This window comes from Gobio gobio (assembly GCF_949357685.1).
Source record: "Gobio gobio genome assembly, chromosome: 24".
In the NCBI taxonomy this organism is placed as follows: Eukaryota; Metazoa; Chordata; class Actinopteri; order Cypriniformes; family Gobionidae; genus Gobio; species Gobio gobio.
The window spans coordinates 974,253-1,001,476 of NC_137120.1; the positions used below are offsets into that span (position 1 = coordinate 974,253).

At 38.7% G+C, this 27,224-nt stretch overlaps 1 protein-coding gene across 1 annotated transcript in view; it reads left to right on the plus strand.

Annotated features, from left to right (window-relative positions):
- celsr2 (cadherin, EGF LAG seven-pass G-type receptor 2) overlaps positions 1-27,224 on the plus strand; it is a gene marked incomplete at both ends in the record, with an annotated part of 93,147 nt that overhangs the window by 56,855 nt on the left and 9,068 nt on the right. Inside the window, 12 exons of the mRNA XM_079807576.1 lie at positions 82-176; positions 262-471; positions 4,295-4,478; positions 4,671-4,989; positions 5,082-5,249; positions 7,513-7,639; positions 8,433-8,633; positions 9,172-9,459; positions 22,929-23,011; positions 23,099-23,225; positions 23,318-23,428; positions 23,682-23,809. Of these exons, the coding sequence (XP_079663702.1) occupies positions 82-176; positions 262-471; positions 4,295-4,478; positions 4,671-4,989; positions 5,082-5,249; positions 7,513-7,639; positions 8,433-8,633; positions 9,172-9,459; positions 22,929-23,011; positions 23,099-23,225; positions 23,318-23,428; positions 23,682-23,809 (2,041 nt within the window). The remainder of the gene's footprint in view (positions 1-81; positions 177-261; positions 472-4,294; positions 4,479-4,670; positions 4,990-5,081; positions 5,250-7,512; positions 7,640-8,432; positions 8,634-9,171; positions 9,460-22,928; positions 23,012-23,098; positions 23,226-23,317; positions 23,429-23,681; positions 23,810-27,224) is intronic.

The following is a 27,224-nucleotide window of genomic DNA, read 5'->3' on the forward strand; positions in this document are numbered from 1 at the left end:
GTAGAATGCAGTTTTACAGATGCTAGAAACTTGGCTTTCAAACGAGAGATTGGTATCAAAGAGTTTTTATTGTGTGCGCAGGAACTGCGATCCGCCACTGCGACGAGCACAAGGGCTGGCTGTCGCCGAACCTCTTCAACTGCACATCCGTGAGCTTCGGCAAACTCAAGACTCTGGTGAGAATCTCACGCCACACACACACACACACACACTGTTATGCGTGACCCGCGCGTCCTCACGAGTGTGTGTTCGTGTCCGCAGGCGGAGCGTTTGGCGCGTAACGTGTCTCTGATGGACTCCGCTAGCGCTCAGCAGACGGCGGCGCAGCTGCGTAACGCCACGAGGAGCGCCACAGAGTTCTACGGCAGCGACGTGAAGGTGGCGTATCAGCTGACCCGCGCCATCCTGACGCACGAGAGCGGCCAGCTGGGCTTCAACCTCAGCGCCACACAGGACGTGCTGTTCAACGAGGTACATCACTTCCACACGTGGACACTAATATAGTTATCATTATAGTTATCGTCCGCTGGTGTGGACACTAATATAGTTATCATTATAGTTATCGTCCGCTGGTGTGGACACTAATATAGTTATCATTATAGTTATCGTCCGCTGGTGTGGACACTAATATATTTATCGTTATAGTTATCGTCTGCTGGTGTGGACACTAATATAGTTATCGTCAGCTGGTGTGGACACTAATATAGTTATCGTTATAGTTATCGTCTGCTGGTGTGGACACTAATATAGTTATCGTTATAGTTATCGTCCGCTGGTGTGGACACTAATATAGTTATCGTTATAGTTATCGTCCGCTGGTGTGGACACTAATATAGTTATCGTTATAGTTATCGTCAGCTGATGTGGACACTAATATAGTTATCGTTATAGTTATCGTCAGCTGGTGTGGACACTAATATAGTTATCGTTATAGTTATCGTCCGCTGGTGTGGACACTAATATAGTTATCGTTATAGTTATCGTCCGCTGGTGTGGACACTAATATAGTTATCGTTATAGTTATCGTCAGCTGATGTGGACACTAATATAGTTATCGTTATAGTTATCGTCAGCTGGTGTGGACACTAATATAGTTATCGTTATAGTTATCGTCCGCTGGTGTGGACACTAATATAGTTATCGTTATAGTTATCGTCCACTGGTGTGGACACTAATATAGTTATCGTTATAGTTATCGTCAGCTGGTGTGGACACTAACATAGTTATCGTTATAGTTATCGTCCGCTGGTGTGGACAATAATATAGTTATCGTTATAGTTATCGTCTGCTGGAGTGGACACTAATATAGTTATCGTTATAGTTATCGTCCGCTGGTGTGGACACTAACATAGTTATCGTTATAGTTATCGTCCGCTGGTGTGAACACTAATATAGTTATCGTTATCGTCAGCTGGTGTGGACACTAATATAGTTATCGTTATAGTTATCGTCAGCTGGTGTGGACACTAATATAGTTATCGTTATAGTTATCGTCCGCTGGTGTGGACACTAATATAGCTATCGTTATAGTTATCGTCCACTGGTGTGAACACTAATATAGTTATCGTTATAGTTATCGTCCGCTGATGTGGACACTAATATAGTTATCATTATAGTTATCGACAGCTGGTGTGGACACTAATATAGTTATCGTTATAGTTATCGTCCGCTGGTGTGGACACTAATATAGTTATCGTCCGCTGGTGTGGACACTAATATAGTTATCGTTATCGTCAGCTGGTGTGGACACTAATATAGTTATCGTTATAGTTATCGTCCGCTGATTTGAACACTAATATAGTTATCGTTATCGCTATTGTCAGCTGGTCTGAACACTAATATAGTTATCGTTATAGTTATTGTCCGCTGATGTGGACACTAATATAGTTATCGTTATCGTCAGCTGGTGTGGACACTAATATAGTTATCGTTATCGTCAGCTGGTGTGGACACTAATATAGTTATCGTTATCGTCCGCTGGTGTGGACACTAATATAGTTATCGTTATAGTTATCGTCCGCTGATTTGAACACTAATATAGTTATCGTTATCGTTATTGTCAGCTGGTCTGAACACTAATATAGTTATCGTTATAGTTATTGTCCGCCGATGTGGACACTAATATAGTTATCGTTATCGTCAGCTGGTGTGGACACTAATATAGTTATCGTTATAGTTATCGACAGCTGGTGTGGACACTAATATAGTTATCGTTATAGTTATCATCCGCTGGTGTGGACACTAATATAGTTATCGTCCGCTGGTGTGGACACTAATATAGTTATCGTTATCGTCAGCTGGTGTGGACACTAATATAGTTATCGTTATAGTTATCGTCCGCTGATTTGAACACTAATATAGTTATCGTTATTGTCAGCTGGTCTCAACACTAATATAGTTATTGTTATAGTTATTGTCCGCTGATGTGGACACTAATATAGTTATCGTTATCGTCAGCTGGTGTGGACACTAATATAGTTATCTTTATTGTCAGCTGGTGTGGACACTAATATAGTTATCGTTATCGTCAGCTGGTGTGGACACTAATAGAGTTATCGTTATAGTTATCGTCCGCTGATTTGAACACTAATATAGTTATCGTTATCGTTATTGTCAGCTGGTCTGAACACTAATATAGTTATCGTTATAGTTATTGTCCGCCGATGTGGACACTAACATAGTTATCGTTATCGTCAGCTGGTGTGGACACTAATATAGTTATCGTGATAGTTATTGTCCGCTGATGTGAACACTCATATAGTTATCGTTATAGTTATCGTCCGCTGATGTGGACACTAATATAGTTATCGTTATAGTTATCGACAGCTGGTGTGGACACTAATATAGTTATCGTTATAGTTATCGACAGCTGGTGTGGACACTAATATAGTTATCGTTATAGTTATCGTCCGCTGGTGTGGACACTAATATAGTTATCGTCCGCTGGTGTGGACACTAATATAGTTATCGTTATAGTTATCGTCCGCTGATTTGAAGACTAATATAGTTATCGTTATCGTTATTGTCAGCTGGTCTGAACACTAATATAGTTATTGTTTTAGTTATCGACAGCTGGTGTGGACACTAATATAGTTATCGTTATAGTTATCGTCCGCTGGTGTGGACACTAATATAGTTATCGTCCGCTGGTGTGGACACTAATATAGTTATCGTTATAGTTATCGTCCGCTGATTTGAACACTAATATCGTTATCGTTATAGTTATCGTCCGCTGGTGTGGACACTAATATAGTTATCGTCCGCTGGTGTGGACACTAATATAGTTATCGTTATAGTTATCGTCCGCTGATTTGAACACTAATATAGTTATCGTTATCGTTATTGTCAGCTGGTCTGAACACTAATATAGTTATTGTTATAGTTATTGTCCGCTGATGTGGACACTAATATAGTTATCGTTATTGTCAGCTGGTGTGAACACTAATATAGTTATCGTTATAGTTATTGTCCGCTGATGTGAACACTAATATAGTTATCGTTATCGTCAGCTGGTGTGGACACTAATATAGTTATCGTTATGGTTATCGTCCGCTGGTGTGGACACTAATATAGTTATCGTTATAATTATCGTCAGCTGGTCTGAACACTAATATAGTTATTGTTATAGTTATTGTCCGCTGATGTGGACACTAATATAGTTATAGTTATCGTCAGCTGGTGTGGACACTAAAATAGTTATCGTTATCGTTATTGTCAGCTGGTGTGAACACTAATATAGTTATCGTTATAGTTATTGTCCGCTGATGTGAACACTAATATAGTTATCGTTATCGTCAGCTGGTGTGGACACTAATATAGTTATCGTCATAGTTATTGTCCGCTGGTGTGGACACTAATATAGTTATCGTTATCGTTATTGTCAGCTGGTCTGAACACTAATATAGTTATCATTATAGTTATCGTCCGCTAGTGTGGACACTAATATAGTTATCGTTATCATACACCAGCTGGCGATAACTATAACTATAACTATATTAGTGTCCAGACCAGCTGACGATAACTATAACTATATTAGTGTCCACACCAGCTGACGATAACTATAACGATAACTATATTAGTGTCCACACCAGCGGACGATAACTATAACGATAACTATATTAGTGTCCACATTTATACCTATAACAATATCTATAATGATAACAATAACAATAACTATAATGATAACTATCACTGTATTTCGCTTCTTTACTTAGTTGCTATTTTTCAAACATAGTAGCTTGACGGCAGTATCTTCACCATGACTGTTCTCTTCTCTGATTGGCCGCTGCCGCAGCACCTGATGCAGGTGGGCAGTGCCATCCTGTCGGCGGACACGCGCGGGCACTGGGAGCTCATCCAGCAGACGGAGGGCGGCACGGCCACACTACTGCGACAGTTCGAGGAGTACACCAACACACTCGCCCAGAACATGAGGAAGACCTACCTGAGCCCCTTCACCATCGTCACGCCCAACATCGGTCAGGACACGCATGCACACACCCTCCTTACAAACCTAGACGTACACAATGAGCGTTTCTGATTGGCTAAAGAACCACAGGCCACGCCCACTGACTCTCTTAGCTCATGATTGATCCCAACACAACATGTCTCATGTGATGTAGTTTTAGTGGTTTGGTATTGTATATGGACTCGTGCGTGTGTAATTCCAGTCATCTCCATCGATCGTTTGGAGAAGATGAATTTCGCCGGAGCCAAACTGCCGCGGTATCAGTCTCTGCGCGGGCCACGCCCACTCGACCTGGAGACGGCCGTCACTCTTCCCGACTCCGTCTTTATCCCCGCCCCCGAGGGCAAAGGTCACCGGCACCACAGCGAGCCAATCCCAGAGTCCGGCAGAAACCATACGGCCAGCCGGAAGAGACGGCACCCGGAGGAGCGCGAGCAGGACGCCATCGCCAGCGTGATCATCTTCCACAGCCTGGCCGCGCTGCTACCGGAGCGCTACGACACGGACAAGAGGAGTCTGAGGTGAGAGCGGACAAGATGAGCGACTGAGAGACTCGCTGGTGCACTGATCTAACGCTGTGTGTGTGTGTGTGTGTGTGTGTGTGTGTGTTCAGGGTTCCCAAGCGTCCGGTCATCAACACTCCTGTGGTCAGTATAACGGTTCATGACAACGAGGAGTTACTGCAGCACACACTGGATAAACCAATCACAGTGCAGTTCCGCCTGGTGACCACTGAGGAGCGCTCTAAACCCATCTGTGTGTTCTGGAACCACTCCATAGTGTGAGTACTTATTAATACTAATACTCATATACTTGCATGATTGAGAGTACTTGCACGATTAATACTCATTACTTGCATGATTGAGAGTATTTACATGATTAATACTCATATACTTGCATGATTGAGAGTATTTACACGATTAATTCACATATACTTACATGATTGAGAGTACTTGCACGATTGATAAATACTCATATACTTGCATGATTGAGAGTATTTGCACGATTGATAAATACTCATATACTTGCATGATTGAGAGTATTTGCACGATTGATAAATACTCATATACTTGCATGATTGAGAGTACTTGCACGATTAATACTCATTCTTGCATGATTGAGAGTACTTACACCGATTAATACTCATATACTTGCATGATTGAGAGTATTTACACGATTAATTCACATATACTTGCATGATTGAGAGTATTTACATGATTAATACTCATATACTTGCATGATTGAGAGTACTTGCACGATTGATTAATACTCATATACTTGCATGATTGAGAGTACTTGCACGATTGATAAATACTCATATACTTGCATGATTGAGAGTACTTACACAATTAATACTCCTATATTTGCATGATTGAGAGTACTTACACAATTAATACTCATATACTTGCATGATTGAGAGTACTTACATGATTAATACTCATATACTTGCATGATTGTGAGTACTTACACGATTAATACTCATTCTTGCATGATTGTGAGTATTTACACGATTAATACTCATATACTTGCATGATTGAGAGTACTTGCACGATTGATTAATACTCATATACTTGCATGATTGAGAGTATTTACACGATTAATACTCATATACTTGCATGATTGAGAGTACTTGCACGATTGATTAATACTCATATACTTGCATGATTGAGAGTACTTGCACGATTGATTAATACTCATATACTTGCATGATTGAGAGTATTTACATGATTAATACTCATATACTTGCATGATTGAGAGTACTTGCACGATTGATTAATACTCATATACTTGCATGATTGAGAGTACTTGCACGATTGATAAATACTCATATACTTGCATGATTGAGAGTACTTACACAATTAATACTCCTATACTTGCATGATTGAGAGTACTTACACAATTAATACTCCTATACTTGCATGATTGAGAGTACTTACATGATTAATACTCATATACTTGCATGATTGTGAGTACTTACACGATTAATACTCATTCTTGCATGATTGTGAGTATTTACACGATTAATACTCATATACTTGCATGATTGAGAGTACTTGCACAATTGATTAATACTCATATACTTGCATGATTGAGAGTACTTGCACGATTGATAAATACTCATATACTTGCATGATTGAGAGTATTTACACGATTAATACTCATATACTTGCATGATTGAGAGTATTTACACGATTAATACTCATATACTTGCATGATTGAGAGTATTTACACGATTAATACTCATATACTTGCATGATTGAGAGTACTTGCACGATTGATTAATACTCATATACTTGCATGATTGAGAGTACTTGCACAATTGATAAATACTCATATAATTGCATGATTGAGAGTACTTACACAATTAATACTCATATACTTGCATGATTGAGAGTACTTACATGATTAATACTCATATACTTGCATGATTGAGAGTACTTACATGATTAATACTCATATACTTGCATGATTGTGAGTACTGACACGATTGATACTCATATACTTGCATGATTGAGAGTACTTACACGATTGATACTCATATACTTGCATGATTGTGAGTACTTACAAGATTGATACTCATATACTTGCATGATTGAGAGTACTTACACGATTAATACTCACATACTTGCATGATTGAGAGTACTTACACGATTGATACTCATATACTTGCATGATTGAGAGTACTTACACGATTAATACTCACATACTTGCATGATTGAGAGTACTTACACGATTGATACTCATATACTTGCATGATTGAGAGTACTTACACGATTGATACTCATATACTTGCATGATTGTGAGTACTTACAAGATTGATACTCATATACTTGCATGATTGAGAGTACTTACACGATTAATACTCGTTCTTGCATGATTGAGAGTACTTACACAATTAATACTCATATACTTACACGATTGTAAGTACTTTAAACAAATAATATTCCTTACTGATAAAACTTGTTTTTTACTTTTCAACCACTTGCTATATAATTTGCAAGTATAAGATGTGTGTGTATGTTTGTGTATGTGTGTGTGTGTAGTGTGGGCGGGCCGGGCGGCTGGTCCTCGAAGGGTTGTGAGGTGGTCTTCAGGAACAGCACACACATCAGCTGTCAGTGTTATCACATGACCAGCTTCGCTGTGCTCATGGACGTCTCACGCCGAGAGGTAACACACAATCTAACCATAACCTGCTTACAACCAAGCCTTGTGTAGTTTTGATGCTCACCCTGGCAACCGTTCAGACTAGCCTAGAAACTGTGTAGAAACATGAACCAGAACTTCATAGTAACGTAGGGTTGGCCTCTGTTAACTTGGCAGTTGTTTGATGCAACCATATTTAAAGCCAAGCACCCTAAACCCTAGCCTTTTATTACTTAATTTATGTTGTATTTTTATGGTAACTTGTAACATTCTGTCCAGGCACCACTTTGGCTAATTATGATGCATTTACAGTAATGTCCCTGTTAAATAAATAAACAATAAAAAACAATACCAACCACATAGAAATGCCTTAGCAACCACTACCAACTGCTTAGAAACACCCTAGCAACTGCTGAGAAACCACATAACAAGGCCCTAACAATCACATAGAAAACCCAACCAACTGCCTAGCAACACCTTAGCAACTGCTGAGAAACAGCATAGCAAGGCCCTAACAATCACATAGAAAACCCAACCAACTGCCTAGCAACACCTTAGCAACTGCTTAGAAACCACATAGCAAGGCCCTAACAATTATGCAGAAAACCCAACCAACTGCATAGCAAAAATCACTTCGGGCTAACCGTGTCAAATCCAGTGTCTAGTTCTTCCTCCATTTTTCAGAATCAGGCAATTCCTGTTTACTTCCAGATCTAGTGTTGTTGTGTCCTCAGGTCAGACTGAGTGGACATAAACATAAACAGATGGACATAAGCATGTTCAGTGAGAGAAACGTGTGTGTGTGTGTGTGCTTCAGAACGGAGAGATCCTGCCGGTGAAGCTGATCACGTGGAGTTCGGTGGGCGTGACGCTGGGCTTCCTCTTCCTCACCATCGTCTTCCTCACCTGCCTAAGGGCCGCCAGCAGCAACAAGACCAGCATCATCAACAACGGGGCGGCCGCGCTCTTCATCGCCCACCTCATCTTCATCCTGGGCATCAATCAGGCCGATAACCCGGTAACCCGTGTGTGTGTGTGGACCCGTGTGTGTGTGGACCCGTGTGTGTGTGTGTGTGTGTGTGGACCCGTGTGTGTGTGTGTGTGTGTGTGGAGCCGTGTGTGTGTGTGTGGACCCGTGTGTGTGTGTGTGTGTGTGTGGACCCGTGTGTGTGTGTGTGTGGACCCGTGTGTGTGTGTGTGTGTGTGTGTGTGTGTGGACCCGTGTGTGTGTGTTTGGACCCGTGTGTGTGTGTGTGTGTGTGTGTGTGGACCGTGCGTGTGTGTGTGTGGACCGGTGTGTGCGTGTGTGGACCCGTGTGTGTGTGTGTGTGTGTGTGTGTGTGTGTGTGTGTGGACCCGTGTGTGTGTGTGTGTGTGTGTGTGTGTGTGGACCCGTGTGTGTGTGTGTGGACCCGTGTGTGTGTGTGTGTGTGTGTGTGTGGACCCGTGTGTGTGTGTGTGTGTGGACCCGTGTGTGTGGACCCGTGTGTGTGGACCCGTGTGTGTGTGTGTGTGTGTGTGTGTGTGGACCGTGCGTGACCTGTTGTCTCCTGCAGTTTGTGTGTACGCTGATGGCCATCCTGCTGCACTTCTCCTGGATGTGTGTGTTCTCCTGGCTGTTCCTGGAGGGGCTGCATGTGTACCGCATGCGGAGCGAGCTGCGCGACATCAACTACGGCCCCATGCGCTTCTACTTCCTGATTGGCTGGGGCGTCCCGGCCTTCATCACAGGGCTGGCGGTGGGGCTGGACCCCGAGGGCTACGGGAACCCCGACTTCTGCTGGCTCTCGCTCTACGACACACTCATCTGGAGCTTCGCGGGGCCCATCGCGCTCGTCGTGTCCGTGAGTGTCGGCTTCTGCTCCTGCTCGTGTGTGTGTGCGGAGTGAGTGTGTGTGTGTGTGTGTGTCCCGACCAGTGTAACGATAACTATACTGATAACTATACTGATAACGATAACTATAACTATACTGATAACAACACTAATAACAATAACTATGACGATAACTATAACTATACTGATAACTATACTTATAACAATAACTATAACGATAACTATACTGATAACTATACTGATAACAATACTGATAATGATAACTATAACGATAACTATACTAATAACGATAACTATGACGATAACTATAACTATAAGTATACTGATAACTTTAACGATAACTATACTGATAACTATAACTATAACTATACTGATAACAATACTAATAACAATAACTATGACGATAACTATAACTATACTGATAACTATACTTATAACAATAACTATAACGATAACTATACTGATAACAATACTGATAATGATAACTATAACGATAACTATACTAATAACGATAACTATGACGATAACTATAACTATAAGTATACTGATAACTTTAACGATAACTATACTGATAACTATAACTATACAGATAACTATACTTATAACTATAACGATAACTATAACTATACTGATAACTTTAACGATAACTATACTGATAACTATACTGATAACTATACTGATAACGATAACTATAACTATACTGATAACAACACTAATAACAATAACTATGACGATAACTATAACTATACTGATAACTATACTTATAACAATAACTATAACGATAACTATACTGATAACTATACTGATAACAATACTGATAATGATAACTATAACGATAACTATACTAATAACGATAACTATGACGATAACTATAACTATAAGTATACTGATAACTTTAACGATAACTATACTGATAACTATAACTATAACTATACTGATAACAATACTAATAACAATAACTATGACGATAACTATAACTATACTGATAACTATACTTATAACAATAACTATAACGATAACTATACTGATAACTATACTGATAACAATACTGATAATGATAACTATAACGATAACTATACTAATAACGATAACTATGACGATAACTATAACTATAAGTATACTGATAACTTTAACGATAACTATACTGATAACTATAACTATACAGATAACTATACTTATAACTATAACGATAACTATAACTATACTGATAACTTTAACGATGACTATACTGATAACTATACTGATAACGATACAGTTAACTATACTTATAACTATAACTATAACGATAACTATAACTATACTGATAACTATAACAATAACGATAACTATACTGATAACGATAACAATAACAATAACTATACTGATAACTATAACAATAACGATAACTATACTGATAACGATAACAATAACTATAACTATACTGATAACTATAACAATAACGATAACTATACTGATAACGATAACTATAACGATAACTATACTGATAACAATAACAATAACTATAACTATTCTGATAACTATAACAATAACGATAACTATACTGATAACGATAACTATAACGATAACTATACTGATAACAATAACTATAACTATACTGATAACTATAACAATAACGATAACTATACTGATAACGATAACTATAACGATAACTATACTGATAACAATAACGATAACTATACTGATAACAATAACTATAACGATAACTATACTGATAACTATACTTATAACTATACTTATAACTATAACTATACTGATAACTACAACCCCAAATCAGAAAAAGTTGGGACAGTATGGAAAACGCAAATGAATAAAAAAGAATTGATTTCTAAATTTACTTTGATTTGTATTTCATTGCAGACAATATGAACACAAAATATTTCATGTTTTGTCTGGTCAACTTTATGTCATTTGTAAATATGCATCCTTTCCTGTCATTCAGACCTGCAACACATTTCAAAAAAAGTTGGGACAGGAGCAATTTAGGGCTAGTAATGAGGTAAAATGGTTAAATAATGATGTGATTTGAAACAGGTGATGTCAACAGGTGATTGTAATTATGATTTGGTACAAAAGCAGCATCCAAGAAAGGTCTAATCCTTTAGGAGCAAAGATGGGCCGAGGATCACCAGTTTGCCAACAAATACGTGAGAAAATTATTGAAATATTTAAAAACAATGTTCCTCAAAGAAAGATAGGAAGAGATTTGGATATTTCACATTCAACAGTGCATAACATAATTAAAAGATTCAAGGAATCTGGAGGAATTTCAGTGCGTAAAGGACAAGAGCGCAAGCCTAAGCTGAACAACCGTGATCTCCGATCCCTCAGGCGGCACTGCATCAAGAATCGTCATCATCTAGAAGCCATATCACCACATGGGCTCAGGACTACTTTGGCAAACCTTTGTCAAGTACCACAATACGTAGTTACATCCACAAATGCCAGTTAAAACTGTACTGTGCCAAAAGGAAGCCCTATGTTAACAGTGTCCAGAAGCGCCGTCGACTTCTCTGGGCTCGAGGCATCTGGGATGGACCATCACACAGTGGAAACGTGTACTGTGCTCAGATGAATCAGTATTTCAGGTATTTTTTGGGAGGAATGGACGCCGTGTGCTCCGGACCAAAGAAGAAAAGGATCATCCAGACTGTTACCAGCAACAAGTCCAGAAGCCAGGGTCTGTCATGGTATGGGGTTGTGTCAGTGCCCTTGGCAAAGGTAACTTGCACTTCTGTGAAGGCTCCATTAATGCTGAAAAGTACATCGAGATTTTGGAGCATAATATGCTGCCTTCAAGAAGACATCTTTTCCAGGGACGTCCATGCATATTTCAACAAGACAATGCAAAAGCACATTCTGCACACATTCTGCAGTCCTGGCTGTGGAGGAAGAGGGTTCGGGCACTTGACTGGCCTGCCTCAGTCCCGACCTGTCTCCAATAGAGAATGTGTGGAAGACCCCGTACTGTTGCCCACCTTAAGACTTGTTTGCAGGAAGAATGGGACAAAATTACACCTGAAACACTTCATCACTTGGTGTCTTCAGTCCCTAAACGTCTTTTAAGTGTTGTGAAAAGGAACAGCAACATTACAAAGTGGGAAATGCTTTACTGTCCCAACTTTTTTTGAAATGTGTTGCAGGTCTGAATGACAGGAAAGGATGCATATTTACAAATGACATGAAGTTGACCAGACAAAACATGAAATATTTTGTGTTCATATTGTCTGCAATGAAATACAAGCCAAAGTACATTTAGAAATCACTTCTTTTTTTTCTTTTTTTTTGCGTTTTCCATATTGTCCCAACTTTTTCTGATTTGGGGTTGTATAACTATAACGATAACTATACTGATAATGATAACTATAACTATAACTATACTGATAATTAGGGGCCAAGCACCGAAGGTGCGAAGGCACCTATTGAAACCGTTCCCGTTCTTATTATTAGGGGCCAAGCACCGAAGGTGCGAAGGCACCTATTGAAACCGTTCCCGTTCTTATTATTATTAGGGGCCAAGCACCGAAGGTGCGAAGGCACCTATTGAAACCGTTCCCGTTCTTATTATTATTATTCATCTTCTTCTTCTTCTTCTTCTTCTTCTTCTTCTTCTTCCGCCACAAAGTCTATGGCAGCCCATAGAACCGTATGGTAAAAAGTTGTGAAATTTGGCACACTAATAGAGGACAGTCTGAAATGTCACCGTAGCAAATTTGGAGTCTCAAACTCAATCCCTCTAGCGCCACCATCAGTCCAAAATTTGACTCATGTTTATGCTAATAACTTTTGAACCATAAGGGCTAGAAACAAAATTCTTTTTTCCTCTGATTCCTTGGCTCAAGACGAATCGATTGCACCATATGACGTCATTTTCCGTCATAACAATTTTCCCGCCATTTTGAATTTTCCGAAAAACCTACTTTTACGAACTCGTCCTAGACGGTTCATCCGATTTGCACGAAAATTGAACCAGATCATCTTCAGACCATGCTGACAAAAAATCTTGCAAATCAAGTTGATTCGTCAAATCATTTTCGATAAACGCGCAAACAAATTTTACGTAGCGGTTGCAAAAACACACTTAAGGCAATATCTCCGCAACGCTTTATCGTATTCAAACCAAACTTGGTACATGTCATCACAAGCATGACTTGAGGCAACATACAGCGTTTCGTTGCAGCACCACCTACTGGTCCGGAGATACGAAAAATTGCTATTTTTGCTTATAACTTCTGAACTGTTTGTCCAAAAATCATAAAAGTGGCCTCGTTACATTCAGGACGGCATGCCGAGTCGTCTGATATTCAATTTTACCATATCGGCCATTTTGGCTGTCGGCCATTTTGAATTTTGTCAAAAAATGCTATATTTTACAAATGCATTAGTATATTGTTACTAAACTCGGTATGTGACTTCCATGCTATGCCCTGAAGGTACTCAAAAAGTTTTAGGGCAGTGCCACCTTGTGGTCAAAAGATATAACAAACTTGACAAAAATGCTAATAACTTTTGATTAAATTAGCCTAGTATATTGAAACTGGTCATAATAGAGTCATTGGCTCATGCCGATTCAATTGCAACCTATGATGTCATTTTCGGTCATGATAATTTCCCCGCCATTTTTAATTTTCCAAAAAACCTACTTTTGCGAACTCGTCCTAGACGGTTTGTCCGATTTGCACAGAAATTGAATCATATCATCTTCAGACCATGCTGACAAAAAATCTTGAAAATCAAGTTGATTTGTCAAATCGTTTTTGATAAACGCGCACACAAATTTTGCGTAGCAGTTGCAAAAACACTCATAAGCCTATATCTCCACAACGCTTTATCGTATTCAAACCAATCTTAGTATATGTAATCACAAGCATGACCTGAGGCAACATGCAGCGTTTCGGCGCAGCGCCACCTACTGGTCCGGAGATACAAAAAATGGCTATTTTTGCTTATAACTTTTGAACTGTTTGTCCAAAATTCATGTCTTCCGCACCATGCTTTGAAGGTACTCAAAAAGTTTTGGGGCAGTGCCACCTTGTGGTCAGAGGTTATAACAAAATTTACAAACATGCTAATAACATTTGATTAAATTAGCCTAGTTTAATGAAACTGGTCATAATACAGTCATTGGCTCATGCCGAGAACATAGATACTAATTTTGCCATATTTGGTCAAACATCCTGTCCTCAATGTTCTTATTTGATCAAAACCTACTTTTTCAAACTCATCCTAGACCGTTTGTCCAATTTCCACCAAAATCTAATCGTATCATCTTCAGACTGTGTCAACAAAAAGTTAGGGATTTTGCATCAATAGATGAAACCGTTTTTGTAAACCGCAGTGACGAAGTTGAGCCATGATGCCAAAATGACTCTTGAGGCTGTATCTCTGCAATGCTTTGACATATTGGCATCAAACTTTGCTTGTGTCATTGTTCCCTTATTCTGAACACACCACATCAATTTCGTATCTGTGCCACCTATTGGTCAAAAGTGATAAACCATTAACTTACATTATCAGTGACTCAATATATGATATTTCAGCCATTTTGCCTAATCTTCTTAAACTGTATAATTGTTAATTGTTGCAGTTGGTCTGACACTCTCAGACTACAATGCATTTTCAGCCTTTTGCTTAAAATCATCTTAAAACGTGATTAATTGCTCATTGCTCCAGTTGATCTGACACTGCCAGCCATTTTGGCATGTCTTGTCTTCTTCTTTGCGCTTGGCCCCGGTATTGCTGCTTGTTCATCTTCTTCTTCTTCTTCTTCTTCTTCCGCCACGAAGTCTATGGCAGCCCATAGAACCGTATGGTAAAAAGTTATGAAATTTGGCACACTTATAGAGGACGGTCTCAAGTGTCTCCATAGCAAGTTTGGAGTCTCTAACTCAATCCCTCTAGCGCCACCATCAGTCCAACATTGCACTCATGTTTATGTTAATAACTTTTGAACCATAAGGGCTAGAAACAAAATTCCATTTTCTTCTGATTCCTTGCCTTAAGACGATTCAATTGCACCCTATGACGTCATTTTCCGTCATAATAATTTTCCCGCCATTTTTAATTAACCGAAAACCCTACTTTTGCAAACTCGTCCTAGACGGTTCATCCGATTTGCACGAAAATTGAACCAGATCATCTTCAGACCATGTTGACAAAAAATCTTGCAAATCAAGTTGATTCGTCAAATTGTTTGCGATAAATGCGCAATCAAATTTTACGTAGCGGTTGCAAAAACACACTTAAGGCAATATCTCTGCAACGTTTTATCGTGTTCAAACCAAACTTGGTACATGTCATCATAAGCATAACATGAGGCAACATGCAGCGTTTCGGCGCAGCGCCACCTACTGGTCCGGAGATACAACAAATGGCTGTTTTTGCTTATAACTTTTGAACCGTTTGTCCAAAAATCATGAAAGTGGTCTCGTTACATTCAGGACGGCATGCCGAGTCGTCTGATATTCAATTTTACCATATCGGCCATTTTGGCTGCCGGCCATTTTGAATTATGTGCTAAAATGCTGTATTTTACAAACTCATTAGTCTATCGTTACGAAACTTGGTATGGGTCTTCCGCAACATGCTTTGAAGGTACTCAAAAAGTTTTGGGGCAGTGCCACCTTGTGGTCAAAGGTTATAACAAAATTTACAAAAATGCTAATAACTTTTGATTAAATTAGCTTAGTTTAATGAAACTGTTCATAATACATTCATTGGCTCATGCCGATTCAATTGCACCCTATGATGTCATTTTCGGTCATGATAATTTCCCCGCCATTTTTAATTTTCCAAAAAACCTACTTTTGCGAACTCGTCCTAGACGGTTTGTCCGATTTGCACGAAAATTGAACCAGATCATCTTCAGACCATGCTGACAAAAAATCTTGCAAATCAAGTTGATTTGTCAAATCTTTTTTGATAAACGCGCAAACAAATTTTGCATAGCGGTTGCAAAAACATTCATAAGGCTATATCTCCGCAACGCTTTATCGTATTCAAACCAATCTTGGTACATGTCATCACAAGCATGACATGAGGCAACATGCAGCGTTTCGGCACAGCGCCACCTACTGGTCCGGAGATACAAAAAATGGCTATTTTTGCTTATAACTTTTGAACCGTTTGTCCAAAAATCATAAAAGTTGTCTCGTTAGATTCAGGACGGCATTCGGAGTTGTCTGATATTCAATTTTACCATATCGGCCATTTTGACACTGTCAGACTACAATGCATTTTTCAGCCTTTTGCCTAAAATCATCTTAAAACGTGATTAATTGCTCATTGCTCCAGTTGATCTGACACTGCCAGCCATTTTGGCATGTCTTGTCTTCTTCTTTGCGCTTGGCCCCGGTATTGCTGCTTGCAGCTATATTTATTCATCTTCTTCTTCTTCTTCTTCCGCCACGAAGTCTATGGCAGCCCATAGAACCGTATGGTAAAAAGTTGTGAAATTTGGCACACTAATAGAGGACAGTCTGAAATGTCACTGTAGCAAATTTGGAGTCTCAAACTCAATCCCTCTAGCGCCACCATCAGTCCAAAATTTGACTCATGTTTATGCTAATAACTTTTGAACCATAAGGGCTAGAAACAAAATTCTTTTTTCCTCTGATTCCTTGGCTCAAGGCGATTCGAGTGCACCCTATGACGTCATTTTCCGTCATAAAAATTTTCCCGCCATTTTTAATTTTCCGAAAAACCTACTTTTACGAACTCGTCCTAGACGGTTCATCCGATTTGCACGAAAATTGATCCAGATCATCTTCAGACCATGCTGACAAAAAATCTTGCAAATCAAGTTGATTCGTCAAATCATTTGCGATAAACGCGCAAACAAATTTTACGTAGCGGTTGCAAAAACACTCTTAAGGCAATATCTCCGCAACGCTTTATCGTATTTAAACCAAACTTGGTACATGTCATCACAAGCATGACTTGAGGCAACATACAGCGTTTCGGCGCAGCGCCACCTACTGGTCCGGAGATACGAAAAATTGCTATTTTTGCTTATAACTTCTGAACTGTTTGTCCAAAAATCATAAAAGTTGTCTCGTTACATTCAGGACGGCATGCCGAGTCGTCTGATATTCAATTTTACCATATCGGCCATTTTGGCTGTCGGCCATTTTGAATTTTGTCAAAAAATGCTATATTTTACAAATGCATTAGTATATTGTTACTAAACTCGGTATGTGACTTCCTTGCTATGCCCTGAAGGTACTCAAAAAGTTTTAGGGCAGTGCCACCTTGTGGTCAAAAGATATAACAAACTTGACAAAAATGCTAATAACTTTTGATTAAATTAGCCTAGTATATTGAAACTGGTCATAATAGAGTCATTGGCTCATGCCGATTCAATTGCAACCTATGATGTCATTTTCGGTCATGATAATTTCCCCGCCATTTTTAATTTTCCAAAAAACCTACTTTTACGAACTCGTCCTAGACGGTTTGTCCGATTTGCACGAAAATTGAACCAGATCATCTTCAGACCATGCTGACAAAAAATCTTGCAAATCAAGTTGATTTGTCAAATCGTTTTCGATAAACGCGCACACAAATTTTGCGTAGCGGTTGCAAAAACACTCATAAGCCTATATCTCCTCAACGCTTTATCGTATTCAAACCAATCTTGGTATATGTCATCACAAGCATGACCTGAAGCAACATGCAGCGTTTCGGCGCAGCGCCACCTACTGGTCCGGAGATACAAAAAATGGCTATTTTTGCTTATAACTTTTGAACTGTTTGTCCAAAAATCATGTCTTCCGCACCATGCTTTGAAGGTACTCAAAACGTTTTGGGGCAGTGCCACCTTGTGGTCAGAGGTTATAACAAAATTTACAAACATGCTAATAACTTTTTATTAAATTAGCCTAGTTTAATGAAACTGGTCATAATACAGTCATTGGCTCATGCCGAGAACAGAGATACAAATTTTTCCATATTTGGTCAAACATCCTGTCCTCAATGTTCTTATTTGATCAAAACCTACTTTTTCAAACTCATCCTAGACCGTTTGTCCAATTTCCACCAAAATCGAATTGTATCATCTTCAGACTGTGTCAAAAAAAAGTTAGGGATTTTGCATCAATAGATGAAACCGTTTTTGTAAACCGCAGCGACGAAGTTGAGCCATTATGCCAAAATTACTCTTGAGGCTGTATCTCTGCAATGCTTTGACATATTGGCATCAAACTTTGCATGTGTCATTGTTCCCTTATTCTGACCACACCACATCAATTTCGTGTCTGTGCCACCTATTGGTCAAAAGTGATAAACCATTAACTTACATTATCAGTGACTCAATATATGATATTTCAGCCATTTTGCCTAATCTTCTTAAACTGTATAATTGTTAATTGTTGCAGTTGGTCTGACACTCTCAGACTACAATGCGTTTTTCAGCCTTTTGCCTAAAATCATCTTAAAATGTGATTAATTGCTCATTGCTCCAGTTGATCTGACACTGCCAGCCATTTTGGCATGTCTTGTCTTCTTCTTTGCGCTTGGCCCCGGTATTGCTGCTTGCAGCTATATTTATTATTCATCTTCTTCTTCTTCTTCTTCTTCCGCCACGAAGTCTATGGCAGCCCATAGAACCGTATGGTAAAAAGTTATGAAATTTGGCACACTAATAGAGGACAGTCTGAAATGTCACCATAGCAAATTTTGAGTCTCTAACTCAATCCCTCTAGCGCCACCATCAGTCCAAATTTAGACTCATGTTTATGCTAATAACTTTTGAACCATAAGGGCTAGAAACGAAATTCTTTTTTCTTCTGATTCCGTGGCTCAAGACAATTCGATTGCACCCTATGACGTCATTTTCCGTCATAATAATTTTCCCGCCATTTTTAATTAACCGAAAAACCTACTTTTGCGAACTCGTCCTAGACGGTTCATCCGATTTGCACGAAAATTGAACCAGATCATCTTCAGACCATGCTGACAAAAAATCTTGCAAATCAAGTTGATTCGTCAAATCATTTGCGATAAACGCGCAAACAAATTTTACGTAGCGGTTGCAAAAACACACCTAAGCCTATATCTCCGCAACGCTTTATCGTATTCAAACCAAACTTGGTACATGTCATCACAAGCATGACTTGAGGCAACATGCAGTGTTTTGGCACAGCGCCACCTACTGGTCCGGAGATACAAAAAATGGCTGTTTTTGCTTATAACTTTTGAACCGTTTGTCCAAAAATCATAAAAGTGGTCTCGTTATTATTCATCTTCTTCTTCTTCTTCCGCCACGAAGTCTATGGCAGCCCATAGAACCGTATGGTAAAAAGTTGTGAAATTTGGCACACTCATAGAGGACAGTCTGAAAAGTCACCATAACAAATTTGGAGTCTCTAACTCAATCCCTCTAGCGCCACCATCAGTCCAAAATTTGACTCATGTTTATGCAAATAACTTTTGAACCATAAGGGCTAGAAACAAAATTCTTTTTTCCTCTGATTCCTTGGCTCAAGACGATTCGATTGCACCCTATGACGTCATTTTCCGTCATAAAAATGTTCCCGCCATTTTTAATTTTCCGAAAAACCTACTTTTACGAACTCGTCCTAGACGGTTCATCCGATTTGCACGAAAATTGAACCAGATCATCTTCAGATCATGCGGACAAAAAATCTTGCAAATCAAGTTGATTCGTCAAATCATTTGCGATAAACGCGCAAACAAATTTTACGTAGCGGTTGCAAAAGCACTCTTAAGGCAATATCTCCGCAACGCTTTATTGTATTCAAACCAAACTTGGTACATGTCATCACAAGCATGACTTGAGGCAACATGCAGTGTTTCGGCGCAGCGCCACCTACTGGTCCGGAGATACAAAAAATGGCTGTTTTTGCTTATAACTTTTGAACCGTTTGTCCAAAAATCATAAAAGTGGTCTCGTTAGATTCAGGACGGCATGCCGAGTCGTCTGATATTCAATCTTACCAAATCGGCCATTTTGGCTGTCGGCCATTTTGAATTATGTGCTAAAATGCTATATTTTACAAATGCATTAGTGTATTGTTTCTAAACTCGGTATGTGACTTCCACTCCATGCCCTGAAGGTACTCAAAAAGTTTTGGGGCAGTGCCACCTTGTGGTCAAAAGTTATAACAAACTTGACAAAAATGCTAATAACTTTTGATTTAATTAGCTTAGTATAATGAAACTGGTCATAATACATTCATTGGCTCATGCCGATTCAATTGCATCCTATGACGTCATTTTCGGTTATGATAATTTCCCCGCCATATTTAATTTTCCAAAAAACCTACTTTTGCGAACTCGTCCTAGACGGTTTGTCCGATTTGCACGAAAATTGAACCAGATCATCTTCAGACCATGCTGACAAAAAATCTTGCAAATCAAGTTGATTCGTCAAATCGTTTTTGATAAACGTGCACACAAATTTTACGTAGCGGTTGCAAAAACACTCATAAGGATATATCTCCACAATGCTTTATCGTATTCAAACCAAACTTGGTACATGTCATCACAAGCATGACTTGAGGCAACTTGCAGCGTTTCGGCGCAGCGCCACCTACTGGCCCGGAGATACAAAAAATGGCTATTTTTGCTTATAACTTTTGAACTGTTTGTCCAAAAATCATAAAAGTTGTCTCGTTAGATTCAGGACGGTATTCAGAGTTGTCTGATATTCAATTTTACCATATCGGCCATTTTGGCTCTCGGCCATTTTGAATTATGTGCTAAAATACTATATTTTACAAACGCATTAGTCTATCGTTACGAAACTTGGTATGGGTCTTCCACACCATGCTTTGAAGGTACTCAAAAAGTTTTGGGGCAGTGCCACCTTGTGGTCAGAGGTTATAACAAAATTTACAAACATGCTAATAACTTTTGATTAAATTAGCCTAGTTTAATGAAACTGGTCATAATACATTTATTGGCTCATGCCGAGAACATAGATACTAATTTTGCCATATTTGGTCAAACATCCTGTCCTCAATGTTCTTATTTGATCAAAACCTACTTTTTCAAACTCATCCTAGACCGTTTATCCAATTTCCACCAAAATCGAATCGGATCATCTTCAGACTGTGTCAACAAAAAGTTAGGGATTTTGCATCAATAGATGAAACCGTTTTTGTAAACCGCAGTGACGAAGTTGAGCCATGATGCCAAAATTACTCTTGAGGCTGTATCTCTGCAATGCTTTGACATATTGGCATCAAACTTTGCATGTGTCATTGTTCCCTTATTCTGACTACACCACATCAATTTCGTAACTGTGCCACCTATTGGTCAAAAGTGATAAACCATTAACTTATATTATCAGTGACTCTATATATGATATTTCAGCCATTTTGCCTAATCTTCTTAAACTGTATAATTGTTAATTGTTGCAGTTGGTCTGACACTCTCAGACTACAATGCATTTTTCAGCCTTTTGCCTAAAATCATCTTAAAACGTGATTAATTGCTCATTGCTCCAGTTGATCTGACACTGCCAGCCATTTTGGCATGTCTTGTCTTCTTCTTTGCGCTTGGCCCCGGTATTGCTGCTTGCAGCTATATTGATAACTATAACTATAACGATAACTATACTGATAATGATAATGATAACTATAACTATAACGATAACTATACTGATGACCAGTTTTGGGGGTAACGCATTACAAGTAACTTGAGTTACGTAATAATATTACTTTTTCCAAGTAACTAGTAAAGTAACGCATTACTTTTCACATTTACAACAAAATATCGGAGTTACTTTTTCACATTAATTTGACTGGCTCATGTTGAGAGTCAGTGCAGAGGTGTGTGTGTGAACATGATGGTTATTGTAGTTCTAGATTAAATGTGAGCATTTATTTATCTCACTTGCACAAAGATTCTGTTCTCCTCAAAATGATTAAAATCAGTCAAATGCTAAATCAGAGTACTATGCAAACCTCCAATAATTAAATGTTAAATAAAACAGCTATTTTTATGCATAATCTACCTTTATATTTAATTTACCAATGTCTTGCTGCTGACCTTTGATGATGAAAATTACTAGATTTTTTGTTTTTATTGGTAAAACTTTTTTCTCCTGCGTCCTATTCCTCCATTATCCAGAGCTGCGCCCTCTAGTGTTCATGAGGGAATCTGCATCTTTACCTCAGCCTGGGGCGCATTATTTACATTTTGGTATGAAGAGGTCTTTACCGTTGCACAAAAATATCACTTTTTTGTTATAAAAACAAAACAAAAACAAGCCCAGCCCAGGTGAGAAAAAGTAACACAAAAGTAACGTAACGCATTACTTTTCTTAAAAAGTAACTAAGTAACTCAATTATTTACTTTTTAAGGGAGTAACGCAATATTGTAATGCATTACTTTACAAAGTAACTTTCCCCAACACTAGTCCAGAGTGTGTGTGAACGTCTCTGTGTGTCTGGAGTGTGTGTGTGAACGTCTCTGTGTGTCCGGAGTGTGTGTGTGAACGTCTCTGTGTGTCCGCAGATGAACGTGTTCCTGTACATCATGGCGTCGAGATCGTCGTGTTCGCTCAGACAGAAGAGCTGCGAGAAGAGAGCCGCGCCGGCGTGAGTCTCGCTCACACTCAATCCTGACGTGTGTGTTAGTCGTGTGTGTTTGTTAAAGCGCTCGTGTGTGTGTGTGTGTGTGTGTAGGGCGGGTCTGCGGACGGCGTGTGCCGTGTTGTTCCTGGTGACGGTCACATGTCTTCTGGCTCTGCTGTCGGTCAACAGTGACATGATTCTGTTCCACTATCTGTTCGCCGGATTCAGCTGCGTGCAGGTACGGTGATGTCATCGGACGCCAATCTGCTTAGCAACCCCATAGCAACAGCCCACCTTCCGTTCTGATGCAGTGTGTGTTTGTGTTTTCAGGGCCCGTTTGTTTTCTTCTTCCGCGTGGTGTTTAATAAAGAGGCTCGAGACGCCATGCGCTACTGCTGCAGCAAGAAACGGCCCGATCACATGATCAAATCCAAACCATCCGTGAGTCACGCGTGACATCACACTCACACATACACATACACATAAACATACACATACACACACACACACACTCACACACACACACACTCACACATACACACACTCACTCACTCACTCACACATACACACACTCACACTCACACATAGACACACTCACTCACACGCATGACATCACACTCAGATCATCTGTTGAAATAAACAATACAAAAACATGTTTTGTTCATATTATTACTGTATGTGTGTTTCCTCTCAGGCGTTCATCTGTAACAGTAATTATGCGGACGGGCGTCTGTATCACCTGCCGTTCTCTGAGTCGAGTGTGTCACTGAACGGAACCCAGAGCAGCAAAACTCAGCAGAACTACATGCCCTTCAGCCTCCGGTACACACACACACACACACACACACTCACACACACTCACACACACACACACACACACACACACACACTCACACACACACACACACACACACACACACACACACACACACACACACACACACACACTATAATAACTATAATGATAACTATACCGATAATTATACAGATAATGATAACTATAGCGATAATTATAACGATAACTATACTGATAACAATAACGATAACTATAACGATAACTATAACAATAACTATACTGATAACTATACTGATAACTATAACAATAACTATACTGATAACTATACTGATAACTATAACAATAACTATACTGATAACTATACTGATACTATAACGATAACTATGACGATAACTATAACTATAACTATACTGATACTATAACGATAACTATAACGATAACTATAACAATAACTATACTGATAACTATACTGATAACTATAACAATAACTATACTGATAACTATACTGATACTATAACGATAACTATGACGATAACTATAACTATACTGATAACTATACTGATAACTATAACAATAACTATACTGATAACTATACTGATACTATAACGATAACTATGACGATAACTATAACTATAACTATACTGATAACTATAACGATAACTATAACAATAACTATACTGATAACTATACTGATAACTATAACAATAACTATACTGATAACTATAACGATAACTATAACAATAACTATACTGATAACTATACTGATACTATAACGATAACTATGACGATAACTATAACTATAACTATACTGATAACTATAACGATAACTATAACAATAACTATACTGATAACTATACTGATAACTATAACAATAACTATACTGATAACTATACTGATACTATAACGATAACTATGACGATAACTATAACTATACTGATAACTATAACGATAACTATAACAATAACTGTACTGATAACTATACTGATAACTATAACAATAACTATACTGATAACTATACTGATACTATAACGATAACTATGACGATAACTATAACTATAACTATACTGATAACTATAACGATAACTATACTGATAACTATAACAATAACTATACTGATAACTATACTGATAACTATAACAATAACTATACTGATAACTATAACGATAACTATAACAATAACTATACTGATAACTATACTGATACTATAACGATAACTATGACGATAACTATAACTATAACTATACTGATAACTATAACGATAACTATAACAATAACTAGGGGTGCACCGATCCGACTTTTTCAGTCCCGATACCGATACCGATGCCTGGGCTTTGTGTATCTGTCGATACCCGATACCGATCCGATATATTGTTGAATTAATAATAAACTGTATATCTTCCACCTTATACCTTCCTTGAAGAGACTAAAGGCACCAGACTTTACTAACTAAACATAACTAAGACAAAATAACAGATGTATGTAAGGTGTTGAATTCTTATTTATTTAAAAAACAATTGTGCATTCAAATCTAAAATAGAATGTAATCTAACTTCTTTAAATAAATAAAATGTAGCAGTGGAAACAAAAAACAGTGTATTGGTCAAACATAAAATAGTAATCTGACAGTTACCAAACATTTTTTACACTACAGATAATTGTTTTGGTATATAATCATATCAATATTAAAAAGTAGCATTACAAATTAACAAATAGTCTAATTTTCTGCCATATGCAATTTAATAAAAATTTTCAGCTAGCTAATAACAACTTTGTTCTGGTTTCACCTCACTCCAGATTAAATGATTGTAGGCTAGGCCTTTTTATTTTACTACACATTGTCAACAGAAATAAGATGAAATACTGTTGATAATTAAAAATAATTCTTACTACCCACTCTTGCTAAATTGGGTAAGCACACTTGTGTTCTCATTTCAGTTGCGTTCTGAGTAAATTAATAAACTGAGTTCATGAGTTCAGTGTTGGACAGATCAGTTGTTCTGGCCAGTCGTTAAAATGATTCGGTTCAAAGGAGTCATTAGGTCACGAATCGGACATTAGCAGACGCGTTGTGTGCGAATCCCGTCTGTTAGAACATCGCGAAAGATGTCAACACACAGAAAACACTTCATAACTGGATATAATTTGTCTCCCGCTTATTGAAAGTATGCTTTATGTCAGCTGGTCAGAGAAGAGTCAATGTTTTTTGAGCGCAATTCACACCCAGTGATAATTCAAGGACAAAATTGTCCGAATGTGTCACGTGCAACATGGTTTCGGTCTTCAGAGCTTTTGATTTGGATTAATATGTGAAATATGAGAGCGAACACTGATTATTTTGAAGACCCAGAGAGCGCGCGCGGGGGAGGAGCTCTCAGATCGGTCTCTCTGTCACTCAGTCACAAGCGCAGCATCTGTTCTACATCACTCGTAAATCACAATAACTCATCAAATTAGGCTTTGGCCGTCAAAAAAATGTCAATGCAGGAAAGACCCTGACTTTGCAGTAATACCCTCGAAACAGCGACGAACTAGTTGGCGTGGCAAGCGTGAAATATCTCCTCCACACAGCCGACTCTCTGGCTCGCTCCCTTCTAGCATGCGACACACGTGAAGCTGACGAATGACGTAGGTTCTGCTGCGACGGAAAAAAACACCTGGATCGGCTTGTGGATCTGTTCATTTTTCCGATCCCCGATCCAGCTATTTTGTCAGTATCGCGGCCGATATCCGATCCTAATATCGGATCGGTGCACCCCTAACAATAACTATACTGATAACTATACTGATAACTATAACAATAACTATACTGATAACTATAACGATAACTATAACAATAACTATACTGATAACTATACTGATACTATAACGATAACTATGACGATAACTATAACTATAACGATAACTATACTGATAACTATAACGATAACTATGACGATAACTATAACAATAACGATAACTATAACAATAACAATAACAATAACGATAACTATAACGATAACTATTACGATAACTATAACGATAACGTTTCGGTTACTAACGTAACCTCGGTTCCCTAAGATGAGGGAACGAGTATTGCGTTTTGCTAAAACGCTATGGGGGAATTCCTTTCCTCAAGATATTGAAGCAAATTTTTATCCAAAAATACCTTCTATACGCAGTGCAGCTGCACAACTCTCAGCAGGAAGCAGCTGCGTGCTGATTGGCTGTGCCGCTGCAACTGCAGCAACCTATAGCGAGACCGTGGGGCGGGACGGACCAATCAGGTCCTTCCAAACTCCCGCCACAAGGGGCAACATAATTTGCATAGCCTAGGGTATATAAGACCCACTCTCGCAAGGTTAGTCAGGTTAATCGACTGAAGCGACTCCTGAGCAAGTGAGCAAGCACGGCAAGCAAAACGCAATACTCGTTCCCTCATCTTAGGGAACCGAGGTTACGTTA